This window comes from Sinohyriopsis cumingii, chromosome 12 (genome assembly GCF_028554795.1).
Source record: "Sinohyriopsis cumingii isolate HCF-2022 chromosome 12, ASM2855479v2, whole genome shotgun sequence".
Lineage (NCBI taxonomy): Eukaryota > Metazoa > Mollusca > Bivalvia > Unionida > Unionidae > Sinohyriopsis > Sinohyriopsis cumingii.
The window spans coordinates 125,706,863-125,730,901 of NC_142972.1; the positions used below are offsets into that span (position 1 = coordinate 125,706,863).

The following is a 24,039-nucleotide window of genomic DNA, read 5'->3' on the forward strand; positions in this document are numbered from 1 at the left end:
ATGTGCCGCTACAACGTGTTTGGAAGATTTTTTATCCACATGCAATGGACCATCCACGTTGCTCAAGAGCCATATATTAATATTAGTCCGCTCGCTTTCATTAACGGCTGCGTTCTTCAAACTGTGTGAAGTAAGTAACAGGTGTTCTGGGAATTCTATGCAACCAAACTTGAGTTCACCCATACGTTGTTGATATTTTCGAGACTGATACATATGATCGCGCACAGAATATAGCACGAATAAAGACCCTCATGCGAAACATCGGTTGTCATCGTTTTTCACGCGTATGAGGTTTTGAGGTTGCATAAGCTCTAGCGTTGAAATACTTTTCAACCGTCCAAAAGACTTGTGCGGGAAAATATGAAGTCGAACCTACAAGCATCTGAAAAGCAGCTATTCTGAACCTCCTCTGGAGTAGTTTCAAACTTTCCGAGAACCTTTGCATCACCTCTGTCAATTTATCTGTATGTTTTTGTAGTTCACTGCCTCAGGGAACCAATTTGAAATCATGGCTATGAAGTTACATATGGCGTGAAACCCTCTTTGGGTAAATGACCAGGCATGGTTGTTGTTTTAGTGTTTAACGCCAATTTTCAGCACACGATAAGCTATACATGGCGGCCAGTATTAATGGTGGAGGAAGAACCCGGGAAAACACCGGAAAGAACCAACGACCCACGAGAAGCTTTCTTACATGCCCACATTGGCCGAATCCGAGACTCAAACCCACGCAGACAGGTGAGATGGCAGTGATCCATAACGGATAGCGCTTTAGACCACTCGGCCACTCGGGGCCCCTCAAAACAAGTTGTAAAGTTTTCCTACGTCCTAAGAATCGTAAAAATTCTAGTACATAGTGTATGTATCCTACACCAAAAAAGAGGATATGAAAAGTTATATTAATTATTCCTAAGATAAGGTCTTTAAAAACAACAGCATACTCCTCCTCCTACTACTATTATTATTACTACTACTACTACTACTACTAATGATAGCAATAATAGAGAAAACAGTGAAATTCATTTTCTTTAATATAAAAAAAAAACCTTGTCCAAAGTAGAACTGTAACGAAACGGTAGTGATTGATGTTTGAAAAACACGGGATTTTAATGTTTGGGTAATTGGGGTTTTACTTTCCAGAAAGGTAAGTTCCAACCAAGATGTGATATGATCAGATCCTTATAAGATGGTAATAGTCGACAACGTTTCAACAAATTCAATGAAACACCTGTACTTCTAAATGTTAATAGTATACCTGCAACTTTGCAATGAAGAAATCAAACAAATCATTCGTTTTGCATATAGTAGTCTAAAACTACTTGTTGCGTTGCTGTTGCAGCTGACCAGTGCTGGACGCGAGCTCGATAAAAAGAGAAGAAAGAAAAAAAAACCACAAAAAAAAAAAGAAAAAGAAAACAATAATCAGAAGGAAACAAATCATATAGAGTGAAAAAAAAAAAATTAGACCCTCTTTATCATACTAAATAGTACTAAACAGTATGATAGAGAGGGTCCTAGGTCAGAACCGGTCATGTGGGTAATCTAAGGTATTTTTGTCACACTTTATGATTTTTTTCCATCAGATTATTATTGTGTTTTTTCCTCTCAACATCAAGCTGGCGTCGAGCACCTGTGCAACTGACACGTTACACATTCGTTGTGTTAACGTTAAAAGAACCTCGGGATTTTAGGTAGATGAAAGTGTCTATTATAAAACATTCGAGTATTGTTTTTTTTTATATAGCATGCCATGGAAAATGACGACGTATTCCGATTGGAGCATGTTTTGAGTACTGGTAGACGTATTCTCAAAATATCATAATGTTAGTGAATCTTGTCCACTTTGGTTTAAATGACTTAAATGTTATATTGTTGTCTAATTTAGCTGATAGTTATTATGGAATATCGTTGATAGGTTTGAGCGCATGCCACTACTTTTTTCAGGTCATTCGTATGTGATGAGATTTCGAGGAGGAATCATCATACTCGGGCTTGACATTTTTTATCGTTTGATTAGATCAAAAATGTGTTCTCCGCCCCCTTTTTTATAACACATAACATGACTGGATAAATTCAACAAGATGAGGAGAACAGCTAGTGTTTCCTCATGATCTAAAAAGGACATTGCAAATATCCTACCAGACGTAAGAAAAGCAACATAACATCAAGAAAAGGTATTTTAAACGCCAAACAGTCAATTTAAGCGCCAAAACGGCAGTTCAAACGTGTATCTCAAATGGCTCCTTATTTTATTGTGAATTGTTATTACTGTGATTATTATTTATCATGTTTTATTATATTTGATATTATTATTATTGTTATTATCATTATTATTGTTATTATTATTGTTATATTAGTATTGTTATTAAATGAGTGAATTATGGGATTAGTTGACTTGTAAAGTGCTAAATCCTATTTTGTATGTATTCCACACCACTGTTGCATGAGTAAACTCCTTGGTAAATTCAGGATTAATTTTATTTTTCTTTCATTTTTACATTGTGCAAGAGACATGTCCTGGGGAAGTTTGAAGTCAGAGATGTAGAAATGGTTCAAATTTAGGTTTTTATTGGACCATTTTGCTCTCCAAGAAATGAAGCCACTTTTACAACCATTTTCCACCAATGTTAACTGAGAATCAGTTAAAATAGGAGGTAAATGACATTTGAACATGGCTTAATTGACTGGAGACAAGAATTTTGATAAAAATTCTGGTAACAGTTCTTACTTTGAAGTTCTAAATATAAAAGCTTTTGATACTAACACTCCATACATATACTCCAACTTCCTCCAATCAACTCGACCATCCCCAGCACTGTAATCTGAATCCCAGGAATAAATGACAGCTCCAGAGTGATGCCAGCTTTGTTACTTGTTAGTGTCACTTAATCATGACTGTAAATATATTTCACATTAACAAATCTCAATTCAGATTGCTTGTTGTATGCAAATGTATTTTATATATACTACAATTTTCAAAGCTAATATGATATTTTGCGCTGCCTAAAAATGACCACCAGGGCAAGTTGTTAGCAAGTTCTCTTTCAGATGTTGATATCTAAATAGTTTACAGTGTGAAGTAAGGATTCATTTTCAGATGAATGTCAGTCTGAAGATGAGAGTAATGCTGCTCCAATCCAGAGCAACCTGCTTGAAATAAAAACTGCCATTAATTTATTAATGACCAGAAACAAGTATATGACGTAGTATCCCAGCTGTTCGACAAACTTAAAGTCGAACTAATGAAAGAAGTATAATGTAGAATTACAAATTGTAAACAAAACAAAAGATTTAGAAGAAAAAATTTGAGGCAGTGAACTTTGAATTCAGCCACATTAAGACAAGAATTAGACAACTCAAAGAAAAAACTGAAAAGTGAGAGGAAGAAATTACAAATGCATGAGATCGTTTTTTAGGAGACCATGAGTATCGCAAATCACAATGAGCAAAACTCAAGCAAAAATAAGATCAGATTCTTCAATTTGCCTGAATCACAACATGAAAATGTCAGAGCAAAGTTTGCAGAGATGGTGATGAATGAAAACAGGCTAAGAAATAGATGAATGGAATATTCTTGCAATACATCAGATCCCTGAGAAAAGCGGTGCCCCAAAACCATTGATCTTGAATTTGTTTAATTCAGAGTCTATTATTAGTATTCCCAAGAAGAAAAGGGATTTTAGGAGCAAATATAATGTAAGAATAGTGGAAGATGTCATTCAGGACTCTTAAATAACTCGTCTACCTATCTAGAAATTGAATTTGGTTAATGTTACAGTTGCATTGTGTATACCAAAACAAAAGCTGGCAAAAGGTACAAATTGGACCTCTTTGATGACATCAGTAAAACAATCAATTCCAATTCAGAAATGAAATAATGTTGGATACAGTTGGAAGTATGAAACATCGCATCAAATGATGTGAACAGTTTTTTTTAAAGTCTCGCCATTGTATATTCTGACTTGAATAGGACGAAGCCTATAATGGGCAAGGATCTTCACATGATCATACAGCCTAATTTTGGACTCGTATTATAATTGTGCTTGAATCTTGAAAAGAATGAGCACAACAAGTTTGTATGGTTTGAACATTGATCATATGTATTTATATGTATGTGTCTCTATAGGGAAAGGAAGAAAATGAATGAGCAAAAGTGGAGCTTTTTATGTTTTTTTTATAGCTACACTGTGTGTTAGAACTTTATAACTATACCAACATCCTAGTGTTGAACAGACCTCATGCGTCTCTATTTTTGGCTACATCATATATCTTCCCAGTAGTGCATGACAATGTACTACAATAATCACTTTTTTAAACATGTTGGGATCGTGCGTATAAGAGTGTATCAGAGGTGTATGGTATTTATTGTGTAATGCATAGTTATATAAGCTGTTGGATAGTTCTGCTCAAAAACAAAACTAATAACGGAGACCCAGATTAAAATTTTATTGATAAATGTTAGGGGTCAACATAGTTCCACTTTAGAAAGAGGAGATATTTTCTGCTGCGTAAAACAAAAGAATGCATCCATTGTATGTCTACAGGAGACACATGGTACAGCCAGAATTGCAAAATACTGGGAGGCTGAAATGGGTTATAAGTGGATTTTTAGCGATAAAACCGCCAAAAGTGCAGGTGTTGCTATCTTATTTAGAAATAATTTTGAATTATGTATTCATAGAAGTGGATGTGATAGTCAGGGCAGATTTATTCTTTTAGATATATCAGTGAATGGACTGAGACTTACTCTAGTGAATCTGTACAGTCATAATGATGAAAATGCTGAGTGTTTTAGGAATTTGAAAGAGGATATTATTATGACAGTCCTGTTTTATTTGTTGTTGTGACTTGAATGTTGTTCAGGACATGGAGCGTGACTCTTATGAAGTACTGCACGATAAGCTCTCCATGGCCCAAGCAGCCTGCATGATAAGCACTCCATGGCCCAAGCAGCCTGCATGATAAGCACTCCATGGCCCAGACAGCCTGCATGATAAGCACTCCATGGCCCAAGCAGCCTGCATGATAAGCAGTACATGGCCCAAGCAACCTGCATGATAAACAACATTCCATAGCCCAAGCAGCCTGCATGATAAACATTACATGGCCCAAGTAGCCTGATAAGCACTATATGGCCCAGGCAGCCTGCATGATAAGCACTACATGGCCCAGACAGCCTGCATGATAAACAACATTCCATGGCCCAAGCAGCCTGCATGATAAGCACTCCATGGCCCAAGCAGCCTGCATAATAAGCACTACATGGCCCAAGCAACCTGCATGATAAACAACATTCCATGGCCCAAGCAGCCTGCATGATAAACACTACATGGCCCAAGTAGCCTGATAAGCACTACATGGCCCAGGCAGCCTGTATGATAAGCACTACATGGCCCAGACAGCCTGCATGATAAACAACATTCTATGGCCCAAGCAGCCTGCATGATAAGCACTCCATGGCCCAAGCAGCCTGCATGATAAACAACACACCATGGCCCAAGCAGCCTGCATGATAAGCACTACATGGCCCAAACAGCCTGTATGATAAGCACTCCATGGCCCAAGCAGCCTGCATGATAAGCACTACATGTCCCAGGCAGCCTGCATGATAAGCACTCCATGGCCCAGGCAGCCTGCATAATAAGCACTCCATGGCCCAGACAGCCTGCAAGATAAGCAACACTCCATGGACCAAGCAGCAGTCCAGGACATCAAGAATCAACTTGACTTAGTGGATCCTTGGAGAGCTGTCAGTCCTGAGAGTAGAATATTTACCTGGTGATGGGCAAATCCTGTGAAATAAAGTAGACTGGACTGTTTTTTAATATCAGAAGATATGTTTTCAAATTGTATAGACACATCCAAGGCTATAAAACAGATCATTCAGCAATAACACTAAAATTATCGATATTCACATTACCCAGAGGTTCTGGGCACTTGTAATTTGTTGTTGTTGTTGTTCTAGGGTTTAATGCCATTTTTCAGTACAAAATAGGCTATACATGGCAGCCAGTATAACTGGTGGAGGAAGAACCCTGGAAAACCCAGGGAAGAACCACTAACCCACGAGAAGCTACTGGCAGGCTTTCCCACGTACCCACACTAGCCGAGCCTTCAACTCGAACCCACACAGACAGAGGTGAGATGGCAGTGGTCCGGAATGGTGAGCGCTTTCGACCACTCAGTCACTCGGGGCCGCCACTTGAAATTCATTTGAAAGATATTAAAGCAGCATGAATATATTCATTTCGTTAAAAGCTGTATATCTAACACAGTTGAAGAATACTACTGTGAAGGCAATAAGAAAAGCACACTCCAGGTGAAATTATTTTGTAATAATCAATTGTGTTTTGAAATCCTTAGAATGATTATAAGATCAGAATCAACTACTTATTCTCAAGCTAAGACAAAACTGGAGAAAAACAAAATTTAAAGAAAATTGAAGCTGAAATACAGATCTTGCATACTTCATTCAATCAATATAATACCGGACTGTTTTGGAAGAACTGAAAAACCAAAAAACAAGGAAAAATGAGGGAAAAAAAGAGGTGAAAAGTGTAATGTTAAGATCAAAAGCAAGGTGGTACAAATCTAGTGAAAAAAGTATTTCCTTTGCCCTGAAAAGTGAAATCAAATCAACAAAACAATAGAAGAGGTCATTTCAAAAGATGTAACAAGGGTAATGGGTAAAAAAGAGATATTGAATCATCAGAAAGAGGTTTTTTTAAGAACTGTACAAAAGTAAAAACAACATAATTTTCAAACTTGCAATCACTTTTTCAATCATGATAAAAAAAAAACTTTTACAGATTTTGAAAGAAGCTCGTGTGAAGTTAAGTTGACTTTTGAAGTATGGCATTTAGCACTGAAAAATACGAAGAATGAAACTAGCCCTGGTTCCTGTGGATTTACTGTTGAATTCTACAAATTCTTTTGGAAATATCTAGGTGGCTTTCTCTTTAGGTCTTTAAATGGTGGATATGATATTCAACATTTGTAAGAATTTCAGTCAATTAATGCTTAATAAAGACATAAAATTCATTAAAAATTGGAGACCAATTTCACTACCTGATAAAGGTAGATAGTTATGAAGATAGATGGTATTGTAGGTAGGTAGTAGAAAGGTTGTTAGTTATGAAGATTAAGGTTGATAAAGGTAGATAGTCATGCAGATGGTATTGTAGGTAGGTAGAAAAGTTGATAGAGGTAGATAGTCATGCAGATGGTATTGTAGGTAGGTAGAAAAGTTGATAAAGGTAGATAGTCATGCAGATGGTATTGTAGGTAGGTAGAAAAGTTGATAGAGGTAGATAGTCATGCAGAGGGTATTGTAGGTAGGTAGAAAAGTTGATAAAGATAGATAGTCATGTAGATGGTATTGAAGGTAGGTAGAAAAGTTGATAAAGGTAAGATAGTCATGCAGATGGTATTGAAGGTAGGTAGAAAAGTTGATAGAGGTAGATAGTCTTGCAGATGGTATTGTAGGTAGGTAGAAAATTATAGATAGTCATGCAGATGGTATTGTTGGTAGGTAGAAAGGTTGATAAAGGTAGATAGTCATGCAGATGGTATTGTAGGTAGGTAGAAAAGTTGATAGAGGTAGATAGTCATGCAGATGGTATTGTAGGTAGGTAGAAAAGTTGATAGAGATAGATAGTCATGCAGATGGTATTGTAGGTAGGTAGAAAAGTTGATAGAGGTTGATAGTCATGCAGATGGTATTGTAGGTAGGTAGAAAAGTTGATAGAGGTTGATAGTCATGCAGATGGTATTGTAGGTAGGTAGAAAAGTTGATAGAGGTAGATAGTCATGCATATGGTATTGTAGGTAGGTAGAAAAGTTGATAAAGGTAGATAGTCATGCAGATGGTATTGTAGGTAGGTGGAAAAGTTGATAGAGGTTGATAGTCATGCAGATGGTATTGTAGGTAGGTAGAAAAGTTGATAAAGGTTGATAGTCATGCAGATGGTATTGTAGGTAGGTAGAAAAGTTGATAAAGGTAGACAGTCATGCAGATGGTATTGAAGGTAGGTAGAAGAGTTGACAAAGGTAGTTAGTCATGCAGATGGTATTGAAGGTAGGTAGAAAAGTTGATAGAGGTTGATAGTCATGCAGATGGTATTGTAGGTAGGTAGAAAAGTTGATAGTCATGCAGATGGTATTGTAGGTAGGTAGAAAAGTTGATAGAGGTTGATAGTCATGCAGATGGTATTGTAGGTAGGTAGAAAAGTTGATAGAGGTTGATAGTCATGCAGATGGTATTGTAGGTAGGTAGAAAAGTTGATAAAGATAGTCATGCAGCTGGTATTGAAGGTAGGTAGAAAAGTTGATAGAGGTTGATAGTCATGCAGATGGTATTGTAGGTAAGTAGAAAAGTTGATAGAGGTTGATAGTCATGCAGATGGTATTGTAGGTAGGTAGAAAAGTTGTAAAGATAGTCATGCAGATGGTATTGTAGGTAGGTTGAAAAGTTGATAGAGGTTGATAGTCATGCAGATGGTATTGTTGGTAGGTAGAAAAGTTGATAGAGGTTGATAGTCATGCAGATGGTATTGTTGGTAGGTAGAAAAGTTGATAGAGGTTGATAGTCATGCAGATGGTATTGAAGGTAGGTAGAAAAGTTGATAAAGATAGATAGTCATGCAGATGGTATTGTAGCTAGGTAGAAAAGTCGATAGAGGTTGATAGCCATGCAGATGGTATTGTAGGTAGGTAGAAAAGTTGATAGAGGTTGATAGTCATGCAGATGGTATTGTAGGTAGGTAGAAAAGTTGATAGAGGTTGATAGTCATGCAGATCGTATTGTAGGTAGGTAGAAAAGTTGATAGAGGTTGATAGTCATGCAGATGGTATTGTAGGTAGGTAGAAAAGTTGATAGAGGTAGATAGTCATGCAGATGGTATTGTAGGTAGGTAGAAAAGTTGATAAAGATAGTCATGCAGATGGTATTGAAGGTAGGTAGAAAAGTTGATAGAGGTTGATAGTCATGCAGATGATATTGTAGGTAAGTAGAAAAGTTGATAAAGGTTGATAGTCATGCAGATGGTATTGTAGGTAGGTAGAAAAGTTGTAAAGATAGTAATGCAGATGGTATTGTAGGTAGGTTGAAAAGTTGATACAGGTTGATAGTCATGCAGATGGTATTGTTGGTAGTTAGAAAAGTTGATAGAGGTTGATAGTCATGCAGATGGTATTGAAGGTAGGTAGAAAAGTTGATAAAGATAGTCATGCAGATGGTATTGAAGGTAGGTAGAAAAGTTGATAGAGGTTGATAGTCATGCAGATGGTATTGTAGGTAAGTAGAAAAGGTGATATAGGTTGATAGTCATGCACATGGTATTGTAGGTAGGTAGAAAAGTTGTAAAGATAGTCATGCACATGGTATTGTAGGTAGGTTGAAAAGTTGATAGAGGTTGATAGTCATGCAGATGGTATTGTTGGTAGGTAGAAAAGTTGATAGAGGTTGATAGTCATGCAGATGGTATTGAAGGTAGGTAGAAAAGTTGATAAAGATAGATAGTCATGCAGATGGTATTGTAGGTAGGTAGAAAAGTCGATAGAGGTTGATAGCCATGCAGATGGTATTGTAGGTAGGTAGAAAAGTTGATAGAGGTTGATAGTCATGCAGATGGTATTGTAGGTAGGTAGAAAAGTTGATAGAGGTTGATAGTCATGCAGATGGTATTGTAGGTAGGTAGAAAAGTTGATAGAGGTTGATAGTCATGCAGATGGTATTGAAGGTAGGTAGAAAAGTTGATAGAGGTTGATAGTCATGCAGATGGTATTGTAGGTAGGTTGAAAAGTTGATAGAGGTTGATAGTCATGCAGATGGTATTGTTGGTAGGTAGAAAAGTTGATAGAGGTTGATAGTCATGCAGGTGGTATTGTAGGTAGGTAGAAAAGTCGATAGAGGTTGATAGCCATGCAGATGGTATTGTAGGTAGGTAGAAAAGTTGATAGAGGTTGATAGTCATGCAGATGGTATTGTAGGTAGGTAGAAAAGTTGATAGAGGTTGATTGTCATGCAGATGGTATTGTAGGTAGGTAGAAAAGTTCATAGAGGTTGATAGTCATGCAGATGGTATTGTAGGTAGGTAGAAAAGTTGATAGAGGTTGATAGTCATGCAGATGGTATTATAGGTAGGTAGAAAAGTTGATAGAGGTTGATAGTCATGCAGATGGTATTGAAGGTAGGTAGAAAAGTTCATAGAGGTTGATAGTCATGCAGATGGTATTGTAGGTAAGTAGAAAAGTTGATAGAGGTTGATAGTCATGCAGATGGTATTGTAGGTAGGTAGAAAAGTTGCAAAGATAGTCATGCAGATGGTATTGCAGGTAGGTTGAAAAGTTGATAGAGGTTGATAGTCATGCAGATGGTATTGTAGGTAGGTAGAAAAGTTGATAGAGGTTGATAGTCATGCAGATGGTATTGTAGGTAGGTAGAAAAGTCGATCGAGGTTGATAGTCATGCAGATGGTATTGTAGGTAGGTAGAAAAGTTGATAGAGGTTGATAGTCATGCAGATGGTATTGTAGGTAGGTTGAAAAGTTGATAGAGGTTGATAGTCATGCAGATGGTATTGTAGGTAGGTAGAAAAGTTGATAGAGGTTGATAGTCATGCAGATGGTATTGTAGGTAGGTAGAAAAGTTGATAGAGGTAGATAGTCATGCATATGGTATTGTAGGTAGGTAGAAAAGTTGATAAAGGTAGATAGTCATGCAGATGGTATTGTAGGTAGGTAGAAAAGTTGATAGAGGTAGATAGTCATGCAGATGGTATTGTAGGTAGGTAGAAAAGTTGATAAAGGTAGATAGTCATGCAGATGGTATTGTAGGTAGGTAGAAAAGTTGATAAAGGTAGATAGTCATGCAGATGGTATTGTAGGTAGGTAGAAAAGTTGATGGAGGTTGATAGTCATGCAGATGGTATTGTAGGTAGGTAGAAAAGTTGATAGAGGTTGATTGTCATGCAGATGGTATTGTAGGTAGGTAGAAAAGTTGATAGAGGTTGATAGTCATGCAGATGGTATTGTAGGTAGGTAGAAAAGTTGATAGAGGTTGATAGTCATGCAGATGGTATTGTTGGTAGGTAGAAAAGTTGATAGAGGTTGATAGTCATGCAGATGGTATTGAAGGTAGGTAGAAAAGTTGATAAAGATAGATAGTCATGCAGATGGTATTGTAGGTAGGTAAAAAAGTCGATAGAGGTTGATAGCCATGCAGATGGTATTGTAGGTAGGTAGAAAAGTTGATAGAGGTTGATAGTCATGCAGATGGTATTGTAGGTAGGTAGAAAAGTTGATAGAGGTTGATAGTCATGCAGATGGTATTGTAGGTAGGTAGAAAAGTTGATAGAGGTTGATAGTCATGCAGATGGTATTGTACGTACGTAGAAAAGTTGATAGAGGTTGATAGCCATGCAGATGGTATTGTAGGTAGGTAGAAAAGTTGATAGAGGTTGATAGTCATGCAGATGGTATTGTAGGTAGGTAGAAAAGTTGCAAAGATAGTCATGCAGATGGTATTGTAGGTAGGTTGAAAAGTTGATAGAGGTTGATAGTCATGCAGATGGTATTGTTGGTAGGTAGAAAAGTTGATAGAGGTTGATAGTCATGCAGGTGGTATTGTAGGTAGGTAGAAAAGTCGATAGAGGTTGATAGCCATGCAGATGGTATTGTAGGTAGGTAGAAAAGTTGATAGAGGTTGATAGTCATGCAGATGGTATTGTAGGTAGGTAGAAACGTTGATAGAGGTTGATTGTCATGCAGATGGTATTGTAGGTAGGTAGAAAAGTTCATAGAGGTTGATAGTCATGCAGATGGTATTGTAGGTAGGTAGAAAAGTTGATAGAGGTTGATAGTCATGCAGATGGTATTGTAGGTAGGTAGAAAAGTTCATAGAGGTTGATAGTCATGCAGATGGTATTGAGGGTAGGTAGAAAAGTTCATAGAGGTTGATAGTCATGCCGATGGTATTGTAGGTAAGTAGAAAAGTTGATAGAGGTTGATAGTCATGCAGATGGTATTGTAGGTAGGTAGAAAAGTTGCAAAGATAGTCATGCAGATGGTATTGTAGGTAGGTTGAAAAGTTGATAGAGGTTGATAGTCATGCAGATGGTATTGTAGGTAGGTAGAAAAGTTGATAGAGGTTGATAGTCATGCAGATGGTGTTGTAGGTAGGTAGAAAAGTCGATCGAGGTTGATAGTCATGCAGATGGTATTGTAGGTAGGTAGAAAAGTTGATAGAGGTTGATAGTCATGCAGATGGTATTGTAGGTAGGTTGAAAAGTTGATAGAGGTTGATAGTCATGCAGATGGTATTGTAGGTGGGTAGAAAAGTTGATAGAGGTTGATAGTCATGCAGATGGTATTGTAGGTAGGTAGAAAAGTTGATAGAGGTAGATAGTCATGCATATGGTATTGTAGGTAGGTAGAAAAGTTGATAAAGGTAGATAGTCATGCAGATGGTATTGTAGGTAGGTAGAAAAGTTGATAGAGGTAGATAGTCATGCAGATGGTATTGTAGGTAGGTAGAAAAGTTGATAAAGGTAGATAGTCATGCAGATGGTATTGTAGGTAGGTAGAAAAGTTGATAAAGGTAGATAGTCATGCAGATGGTATTGTAGCTAGGTAGAAAAGTCGATAGAGGTTGATAGCCATGCAGATGGTATTGTAGGTAGGTAGAAAAGTTGATAGAGGTTGATAGTCATGCAGATGGTATTGTAGGTAGGTAGAAAAGTTGATAGAGGTTGATAGTCATGCAGATCGTATTGTAGGTAGGTAGAAAAGTTGATAGAGGTTGATAGTCATGCAGATGGTATTGTAGGTAGGTAGAAAAGTTGATAGAGGTAGATAGTCATGCAGATGGTATTGTAGGTAGGTAGAAAAGTTGATAAAGATAGTCATGCAGATGGTATTGAAGGTAGGTAGAAAAGTTGATAGAGGTTGATAGTCATGCAGATGATATTGTAGGTAAGTAGAAAAGTTGATAAAGGTTGATAGTCATGCAGATGGTATTGTAGGTAGGTAGAAAAGTTGTAAAGATAGTAATGCAGATGGTATTGTAGGTAGGTTGAAAAGTTGATACAGGTTGATAGTCATGCAGATGGTATTGTTGGTAGTTAGAAAAGTTGATAGAGGTTGATAGTCATGCAGATGGTATTGAAGGTAGGTAGAAAAGTTGATAAAGATAGTCATGCAGATGGTATTGAAGGTAGGTAGAAAAGTTGATAGAGGTTGATAGTCATGCAGATGGTATTGTAGGTAAGTAGAAAAGTTGATAGAGGTTGATAGTCATGCAGATGGTATTGTAGGTAGGTAGAAAAGTTGCAAAGATAGTCATGCAGATGGTATTGTAGGTAGGTTGAAAAGTTGATAGAGGTTGATAGTCATGCCGATGGTATTGTAGGTAGGTAGAAAAGTTGATAGAGGTAGATAGTCATGCAGATGGTATTGTAGGTAGGTAGAAAAGTTGATAGAGGTAGATAGTCATGCAGATGGTATTGTAGGTAGGTAGAAAAGTTGATAGAGGTTGATAGTCATGCAGATGGTATTGTAGGTAGGTAGAAAAGTTGATAGAGGTAGATAGTCATGCATATGGTATTGTAGGTAGGTGGAAAAGTTGATAGAGGTTGATAGTCATGCAGATGGTATTGTAAGTAGGTAGAAAGGTTGATAGAGGTTGATAGTCATGCAGATGGTATTGTAGGTAGGTAGAAAAGTTGATAGAGGTTGATAGTCATGCAGATGGTATTGTAGGTAGGTAGAAAAGTTGATAGAGGCTGATAGTCATGCAGATGGTATTGTAGGTAGGTAGAAAAGTTGATAAAGATAGTCATGCAGCTGGTATTGAAGGTATTTAGAAAAGTTGATAGAGTGTGATAGTCATGCAGATGGTATTGTAGGTAAGTAGAAAAGTTGATAGAGGTTGATAGTCATGCAGATGGTATTGTAGGTAGGTAGAAAAGTTGTAAAGATAGTGATGCAGATATTATTGTAGGTAGGTTGAAAAGTTGATAGAGGTTGATAGTCATGCAGATGGTATTGTTGGTAGGTAGAAAAGTTGATAGAGGTTGATAGTGATGCAGATGGTATTGATGGTATGCAGAAAAGTTGATAAGGATAGATAGTCATGCAGATGGTATTGTTGGTAGGTAGATAAGTCGATAGAGGTTGATAGCCATGCAGATGGTATTGTAGGTAGGTAGAAAAGTTGATAGAGGTTGATAGTCATGCAGATGGTATTGTTGGTAGGTAGAGATGTTGATATAGGTTGATAGTGATGCAGATGGTATTGAAGGTAGATAGAAAAGTTGATAAAGATAGTCACGCAGTTGGTATTGTAGGTAGGTAGAAAAGTTGATAGAGGTTGATAGTCATGCCGATGGTATTGTAGGTAGGTAGAAAAGTTGATAGAGGTTGATAGTCATGCAGATGGTATTGTCTGTAGGTGGAAAGTTGATAAAGATAGATAGTCATGCAGATGGTATTGTAGGTAGGTAGAAAAGTTGATAAAGATAGATAGTCATGCAGATGGTATTGTAGGTAGGTAGAAAAGTTGATAAAGATAGATAGTCATGCAGATTGTATTGTTGGTAGGTAGAAAAGTTGATAGAGGTTGATAGTCATGCAGATGGTATTGTAGGTAGGTAGAAAAGTTGATAAAGATAGTCATGCAGATGGTATTGTAGGTAGGTAGAAAAGTTGATAGAGATAGATAGTCATGCAGATGGTATTGTAGGTAGGTAGAAAAGTTGATAAAGATAGATAGTCATGCAGATGGTATTGTAGGTAGGTAGAAAAGTTGATAAAGGTAGATAGTCATGCAGATGGTATTGAAGGTAGGTAGAAAAGTTGATAAAGGTAGATAGTCATGCAGATGGTATTGTAGGTAGGTAGAAAGGTTGATAGAGATAGATTGTCATGCAGATGGTGTTGAAGGTAGGTAGAAAGGTTGATAAAGGTAGATAGTCATGCAGATGGTATTGTAGGTAAGTAGAAAAGTTGATAGAGGTAGATAGTCATGCATATGGTATTGTAGGTAGGTAGAAAAGTTGATAAAGGTAGATAGTCATGCAGATGGTATTGTAGGTAGGTAGAAAAGTTGATAGAGGTAGATAGTCATGCAGATGGTATTGTAGGTAGGTAGAAAAGTTGATAAAGGTAGATAGTCATGCAGATGGTATTGTAGGTAGGTAGAAAAGTTGATAGAGGTAGATAGTCATGCAGATGGTATTGTAGGTAGGTTGAAAAGTTGATAAAGGTAGATAGTCATGCAGATGGTATTGTAGGTAGGTAGAAAAGTTGATAAAGGTAGATAGTCATGCAGATGGTATTGTAGCTAGGTAGAAAAGTCGATAGAGGTTGATAGCCATGCAGATGGTATTGTAGGTAGGTAGAAAAGTTGATAGAGGTTGATAGTCATGCATATGGTATTGTAGGTAGGTAGAAAAGTTGATAGAGGTTGATAGTCATGCAGATCGTATTGTAGGTAGGTAGAAAAGTTGATAGAGGTTGATAGTCATGCAGATGGTATTGTAGGTAGGTAGAAAAGTTGATAGAGGTAGATAGTCATGCAGATGGTATTGTAGGTAGGTAGAAAAGTTGATAAAGATAGTCATGCAGATGGTATTGAAGGTAGGTAGAAAAGTTGATAGAGGTTGATAGTCATGCAGATGGTATTGAAGGTAGGTAGAAAAGTTGATAAAGATAGTCATGCAGATGGTATTGAAGGTAGGTAGAAAAGTTGATAGAGGTTGATAGTCATGCAGATGGTATTGTAGGTAAGTAGAAAAGTTGATAGAGGTTGATAGTCATGCAGATGGTATTGTAGGTAGGTAGAAAAGTTGCAAAGATAGTCATGCAGATGGTATTGTAGGTAGGTTGAAAAGTTGATAGAGGTTGATAGTCATGCAGATGGTATTGTAGGTAGGTAGAAAAGTTGATAGAGGTAGATAGTCATGCAGATGGTATTGTAGGTAGGTAGAAAAGTTGATAGAGGTAGATAGTCATGCAGATGGTATTGTAGGTAGGTAGAAAAGTTGATAGAGGTTGATAGTCATGCAGATGGTATTGTAGGTAGGTAGAAAAGTTGATAGAGGTAGATAGTCATGCATATGGTATTGTAGGTAGGTGGAAAAGTTGATAGAGGTTGATAGTCATGCAGATGGTATTGTAAGTAGGTAGAAAGGTTGATAGAGGTTGATAGTCATGCAGATGGTATTGTAGGTAGGTAGAAAAGTTGATAGAGGTTGATAGTCATGCAGATGGTATTGTAGGTAGGTAGAAAAGTTGATAGAGGCTGATAGTCATGCAGATGGTATTGTAGGTAGGTAGAAAAGTTGATAAAGATAGTCATGCAGCTGGTATTGAAGGTATTTAGAAAAGTTGATAGAGTGTGATAGTCATGCAGATGGTATTGTAGGTAAGTAGAAAAGTTGATAGAGGTTGATAGTCATGCAGATGGTATTGTAGGTAGGTAGAAAAGTTGTAAAGATAGTGATGCAGATATTATTGTAGGTAGGTTGAAAAGTTGATAGAGGTTGATAGTCATGCAGATGGTATTGTTGGTAGGTAGAAAAGTTGATAGAGGTTGATAGTGATGCAGATGGTATTGATGGTATGCAGAAAAGTTGATAAGGATAGATAGTCATGCAGATGGTATTGTTGGTAGGTAGATAAGTCGATAGAGGTTGATAGCCATGCAGATGGTATTGTAGGTAGGTAGAAAAGTTGATAGAGGTTGATAGTCATGCAGATGGTATTGTTGGTAGGTAGAGATGTTGATATAGGTTGATAGTGATGCAGATGGTATTGAAGGTAGATAGAAAAGTTGATAAAGATAGTCACGCAGTTGGTATTGTAGGTAGGTAGAAAAGTTGATAGAGGTTGATAGTCATGCCGATGGTATTGTAGGTAGGTAGAAAAGTTGATAGAGGTTGATAGTCATGCAGATGGTATTGTCTGTAGGTCGAAAAGTTGATAAAGATAGATAGTCATGCAGATGGTATTGTAGGTAGGTAGAAAAGTTGATAAAGATAGATAGTCATGCAGATGGTATTGTAGGTAGGTAGAAAAGTTGATAAAGATAGATAGTCATGCAGATTGTATTGTTGGTAGGTAGAAAAGTTGATAGAGGTTGATAGTCATGCAGATGGTATTGTAGGTAGGTAGAAAAGTTGATAAAGATAGTCATGCAGATGGTACTGTAGGTAGGTAGAAAAGTTGATAGAGATAGATAGTCATGCAGATGGTATTGTAGGTAGGTAGAAAAGTTGATAAAGATAGATAGTCATGCAGATGGTATTGTAGGTAGGTAGAAAAGTTGATAAAGGTAGATAGTCATGCAGATGGTATTGAAGGTAGGTAGAAAAGTTGATAAAGGTAGATAGTCATGCAGATGGTATTGTAGGTAGGTAGAAAGGTTGATAGAGATAGATTGTCATGCAGATGGTGTTGAAGGTAGGTAGAAAGGTTGATAAAGGTAGATAGTCATGCAGATGGTATTGTAGGTAAGTAGAAAAGTTGATAGAGGTAGATAGTCATGCATATGGTATTGTAGGTAGGTAGAAAAGTTGATAAAGGTAGATAGTCATGCAGATGGTATTGTAGGTAGGTAGAAAAGTTGATAGAGGTAGATAGTCATGCAGATGGTATTGTAGGTAGGTAGAAAAGTTGATAAAGGTAGATAGTCATGCAGATGGTATTGTAGGTAGGTAGAAAAGTTGATAAAGGTAGATAGTCATGCAGATGGTATTGTAGCTAGGTAGAAAAGTCGATAGAGGTTGATAGCCATGCAGATGGTATTGTAGGTAGGTAGAAAAGTTGATAGAGGTAGATAGTCATGCAGATGGTATTGTAGGTAGGTAGAAAAGTTGATAAAGGTAGATAGTCATGCAGATGGTATTGTAGGTAGGTAGAAAAGTTGATAAAGATAGATAGTCATGCAGATGGTATTGTAGGTAGGTAGAAAAGTTGATAAAGGTAGATAGTCATGCAGATGGTATTGAAGGTAGGTAGAAAAGTTGATAAAGGTAGATAGTCATGCAGATGGTATTGTAGGTAGGTAGAAAGGTTGATAGAGATAGATTGTCATGCAGATGGTATTGTAGGTAGGTAGAAAAGTTGATAGAGATAGATAGTCATGCAGATGGTATTGTAGGTAGGTAGAAAAGTTGATAAAGGTAGATAGTCATGCAGATGGTATTGTAGGTAGGTAGAGAAGTTGATAGAGATAGATAGTCATGCAGATGGTATTGAATAATTGTGGCATATACCTCTGCTCTTGCGATCTTACTGTATGTTTTCAGCTTTACCATTAGGTCCGTGTTGCCTTTGTATCCCATCTGCAGATAATAGTATTTAGGGTCCCTTTGAATTGTTTCATTTTCTAATTGCCTCGAAAGTCTCCATGTTTTTAGATGGAATGTGCTGGTCTTTTTCTATATGTCTGTGCAACAGTAGCATTCAAGTTTCATTAGGACATGTCAGAGTACTGTGGATGTGTTCTTTGAGCTAATTTGATTAAAATACAATGTAATTATCACAGTTTCCTTATGGTGGATAATATTGACCAGTGTCTTTCAAGAGCCTAAAAATGAAAAAAAATCATGTATTTGTCTTTATATTCACTGTTTCTTTCAGGCAAACTAGATTACACTTTTTTAGACATGCCCAATATGGCAACTGACCTGGAATATAAAAGGTGACCAGTCTGAATTTAGAGGGGCCCTGAGAATTGGGCTATTCAGTTTTCTGGATTTTACATTGCCACACTCATATACTATCCAGAACTGTGTTATAATGAAGGACGTTATAAATGAGGTAGTGCTATAGTTTTAGTTGGATATACAAGAGTAGTCAAAAACTTAAATGTTTTTGTCACCTAAATCAAAGTGCAAATCACTTCTGTTTAAACAAAAGGGAATTATTATTACAAGGAGACACATTTGCATGTAAGCCATATAAATAAATTAATTATTATTACAAGGAGACACATTTGCATGTAAGCCATATAAATAAATTAATTATTATTACAAGGAGACACATTTACATGTAAGCCATATAAATAAATTAATTATTATTACAGGGAGACACATTTGCGTGTAAGCCATATAAATAATTATTATTACAAGGAGACACATTTGCATGTAAGCCATATAAATAAATTAATTATTATTACAGGGAGACACATTTACGTGTAAGCCATATAAATAAATTAATTATTATTACAAGGAGACACATTTGCATGTAAGCCATATAAATAAATTAATTATTATTACAAGGAGACACATTTGCATGTAAGCCATATAAATAAATTAATTATTATTACAGGGAGACACATTTGCGTGTAAGCCATATAAATAATTATTATTACAAGGAGACACATTTGCATGTAAGCCATATAAATAAATTAATTATTATTACAGGGAGACACATTTACGTGTAAGCCATATAAATAAATTAATTATTATTACAAGGAGACACATTTGCATGTAAGCCATATAAATAAATTAATTATTATTACAAGGAGACACATTTGCATGTAAGCCATATAAATAAATTAATTATTATTACAAGGAGACACATTTGCACGTAAGCCATATAAATGAATTAATTATTACTACAAGGAGACACATTTGCATGTAAGCCATATAAATAAATTAATTATTACAGGGAGACACATTTGCATGTAAGCCATTTAAATAAATTAATTATTATTACAAGGAGACACATTTGCATGTAAGCCATATAAATAAATTAATTATTACAGGGAGACACATTTGCATGTAAGCCATATAAATAAATTAATTATTATTACAAGGAGACACATTTACATGTAAGCCATATAAATAAATTAATTATTATTACAAGAAGACACATTTACATGTAAGCCATATAAATAATTAAATTAATTATTATTACAAGGAGACACATTTACATGTAAGCCATATAAATAAATTAATTATTATTACAGGGAGACACATTTGCATGTAAGCCATATAAATAAATTAATTATTATTACAAGAAGACACATTTGCATGTAAGCCATATAAATAAATTAATTATTATTACAAGGAGACACATTTGCACGTAAGCCATATAAATAAATTATTATTACAAGGAGACACATTTGCATGTATGTCATATAAATAAATTAATTATTACTACAAGGAGACACATTTGCATGTAAGCCATATAAATAAATTAATTATTACAGGGAGACATATTTGCATGTAAGCCATATAAATAAATTAATTATTATTACAAGGAGACACATTTGCATGTAAGCCATATAAATAAATTATTATTATTACAAGGAGACACATTTGCACGTAAGCCATATAAATAAATTAATTATTACAGGGAGACACATTTGCATGTAAGCCATATAAATAAATTAATTATTATTACAAGGAGACACATTTGCATGTAAGCCATATAAATAAATTACTATTACTAGAAGGAGACACATTTGCATGTAAGCCATATAAATAAATTAATTATTATTACAAGGAGACACATTTGCATGTAAGCCATAGAAATAAATTATTATTACAAGAAGACACATTTGCATGTAAGCCATATAAATAAATTATTATTATTACAAGGAGACACATTTGCACGTAAGCCATATAAATAAATTAATTATTACAGGGAGACACATTTGCATGTAAGCCATATAAATAAATTAATTATTATTACAAGGAGACACATTTGCATGCAAGCCATATAAATAAATTATTATTATTACAGGGAGACACATTTGCATGTAAGCCATATAAATAAATTAATTATTATTACAGGGAGACACATTTGCATATAAGCCATATAAATAAATTATTATTATTACAGGGAGACACATTTGCATGTAAGCCATATAAATAAATTATTATTATTACAGGGAGACACATTTGCATGTAAGCCATATAAATAAATTAATTATTATTACAGGGAGACACATTTGCATGTAAGCCATATAAATAAATTATTATTATTACAAGGAGACACATTTGCATGTAAGTCATATAAATAAATTATTATTATTACAAGGAGACACATTTGCATGTAAGCCATATAAATAAATTAATTATTATTACAAGGAGACACATTTGCATGTAAGTCATATAAATAAATTATTATTATTACAGGGAGACACATTTGCATGTAAGCCATATAAATAAATTAATTATTATTACAAGGAGACACATTTGCATGTAAGCCATATAAATAAATTAATTATTATTACAGGGAGACACATTTGCATGTAAGCCATATAAATAAATTAATTATTATTACAGGGAGACACATTTGCATGTAAGTCATATAAATAAATTATTATTATTACAGGGAGACACATTTGCATGTAAGCCATATAAATAAATTAATTATTATTACAAGGAGACACATTTGCATGTAAGCCATATAAATAAATTAATTATTATTACAGGGAGACACATTTGCATGTAAGCCATATAAATAAATTAATTATTATTACAGGGAGACACATTTGCATGTAAGCCATATAAATAAATTATTATTATTACAGGGAGACACATTTGCATCTAAGCCATATAAATAAATTATTATTACAAGAAGACACATTTGCATGTAAGCCATATAAATAAATTAATTATTATTACAAGGAGACACATTTGCATGTAAGCCATATAAATAAATTATTATTATTACAGGGAGACACATTTGCATGTAAGCCATATAAATAAATTAATTATTATTACAAGGAGACACATTTGCATGTAAGCCATATAAATAAATTATTATTATTACAAGGAGACACATTTGCATGTAAGCCATATAAATAAATTATTATTACAAGAAGACACATTTGCATGTAAGCCATATAAATTAATTAATTATTATTACAGGGAGACACATTTGCATCTAAGCCATATAAATAAATTATTATTACTACAAGGAGACACATTTGCATGTAAGCCATATAAATAAATTAATTATTATTGCAAGGAGACACATTTGCATGTAAGCCATATAAATGAATTAAATTAATTATTATTGCAAGGAGACACATTTGCATGTAAGCCATATAAATAAATTAATTTCCTTGTCTTTCAGAATTTAGGCTCATGAATGCAGACCACTGAGACAATATGGCCAAACGTCCAGATCCAGCCATTGTAATTGAGGGATTGAAAATATTGACATCTCCAGATAAGACCACACCAGGAACTACATCAGGTTTTTATTTTGTTTTTCCTGATTTACCAGATATTGATACATGTATTTGCATGACTTTCAGCCCCTTGCTTAATCAGAGGCATTGACAATATAATGCTTATGGCTTTTTGGGGGTGGGTGTTAGACCTTATTATGATTTTACATAGTATTTTTGCAGTGGAGGGGGGGTGCTGAATTAAATGCTACACATCATAACTTGCTTAGCAGGAAAGGCATGCAAAAGTCAGCTGGATTTCACATTATATTTCCATTATTTTATTTTGTTTAGTCATGTTCACTGTTCTTTAAAGGACCACTTTTAATTTCAGCAAGATATGAAATTCAGATATTCAGCAAATAATATTGTATTGTCCAGATTACTTTGGACAAAGCCTGTAACTAACTGAATGCTTAGTTTAAATTACTGAGGAAAAAGTTTGTAATATACACAGTAGAATGAGTGCACAATTTTTAAGAAACAGTGTTTCAGTTTTGTAATTATACAAATTAGGAAGTGTCTCATGGAACCATCTCTTCCTATAGGTCATGTAACAGTGGATGGAATGGAAGATGCCTTGCAAAGAAACATTGAAACATTTCAGGATAATGTTGGAAAAAACATGAAGTTTTCTATACTGAAACAGATTTGGGCCAATAAAGATTGTTTCTTAGAAATACCTTCAAACAGCACAACTAGATGGTGCTTCATTCTCCATTGCTTAAAACTCTTACACATCCTACAGGATTCAATTCATGAAGCCTTAAGAGATTTCAAATCCAAGTCAAAACCAGAGAACATTCGCCCCTCAGGAGCCCCACTACTTTCTCCAGATACCCTTGGTGTCGGTCAGCAGAAGACTATACTGGCCAGTGTCCAGTTTATTGTGTCTCTGGGAATTTGCCCTTACCTCCAGCCCGGAGTTGGTCTGCCCCTTGAAAAGAGGTCTGAATATGGTAGACTTCTGGGTCTCAGTGTGGAAGAAGTGCAATTAGATGACTGCCAGAAAACATACCGCTTGTTTATTTGTATAAAAGTCCTCATGGAATGCATTAACACTCCATCACTTGGTTCTCTTATCCTGTCTAGACATTTGTCAGACGTTCTTGCAATGCTACTGCAGTTATTGTATAAAACTAAACCAGAAATAAATGGTGATGAATCAAATGCAAACACTGAAAAACAATCTTGCGTTGATAATAATTCAAAAAGGACAAAGCCTTTGGCAGGTGAATCATCTCCATTGAACAAGGGCAAGGAATTCTGTTCTAATTCTTCAGTCAGGGAGTCTTGCAACATATCTGAATCAAGAGCTGAAGAGCTTTTACAAGTTTTAGATGATGAAGCAATGAGGAGAAATGAAGATCTGCCTTGTACAATAGATATGGAGTTTTGTGAAAAATCATTGAAAACTCTTATGGACAGAGTGTACCCTCCACTTCTCATACGAGAACTTATGATTCTTCAGGGTGGCCCGAGGAAAAAGGTATGAATATTTTAAATCATTGTAATAGTTCATTTAAATTCATGACACAAAGTGAGTAATCATATTTTCATTTATAGTCTGATAATACAAACCCGTTTGTTTGTACCCCCCTACCGATTTAAATAATGGAAACCTTTAATGTGATGAAGAATGCAAGGAACTTAGTCAATTCATTCACTGATTTATAGTTTCTAACCTGACTCTGAGTAGAGTGGCCCTAACTCCATCATCATATGCACATTTCATGCTTAACAGAAGTTTTCAGTGTAAGAGACAGACATGCTCGGATCCATTTCCAGTTTCTGGACAAGTCCATTTTCAGCAAAGGGGTGTATCACGATTACATATGTACATACATA

General features: G+C 35.5%; 1 protein-coding gene across 3 annotated transcripts in view; it reads left to right on the forward strand.

Moving 5' to 3' along the window:
- The first annotated feature begins 1,612 nt into the window (after positions 1 to 1,612).
- Positions 1,613 to 24,039, forward strand: part of LOC149787408 (transport and Golgi organization protein 6 homolog) — an 84,485-nt gene continuing 62,058 nt past the window's right edge. For 2 of the 3 annotated variants that reach the window (XM_089978010.1, XM_089978012.1), the window contains exons 1-3: positions 1,733 to 1,823; positions 22,095 to 22,217; positions 22,740 to 23,680. In XM_089978010.1, coding sequence (XP_089834136.1) covers positions 22,130 to 22,217; positions 22,740 to 23,680 — 1,029 coding nt within the window. In that variant the 5' untranslated portion in view covers positions 1,733 to 1,823; positions 22,095 to 22,129. Of the gene's footprint in view, positions 2,175 to 22,094; positions 22,218 to 22,739; positions 23,681 to 24,039 lie in introns of all 3 variants that reach the window. The other variant, XM_089978011.1, reaches the window with a different exon arrangement.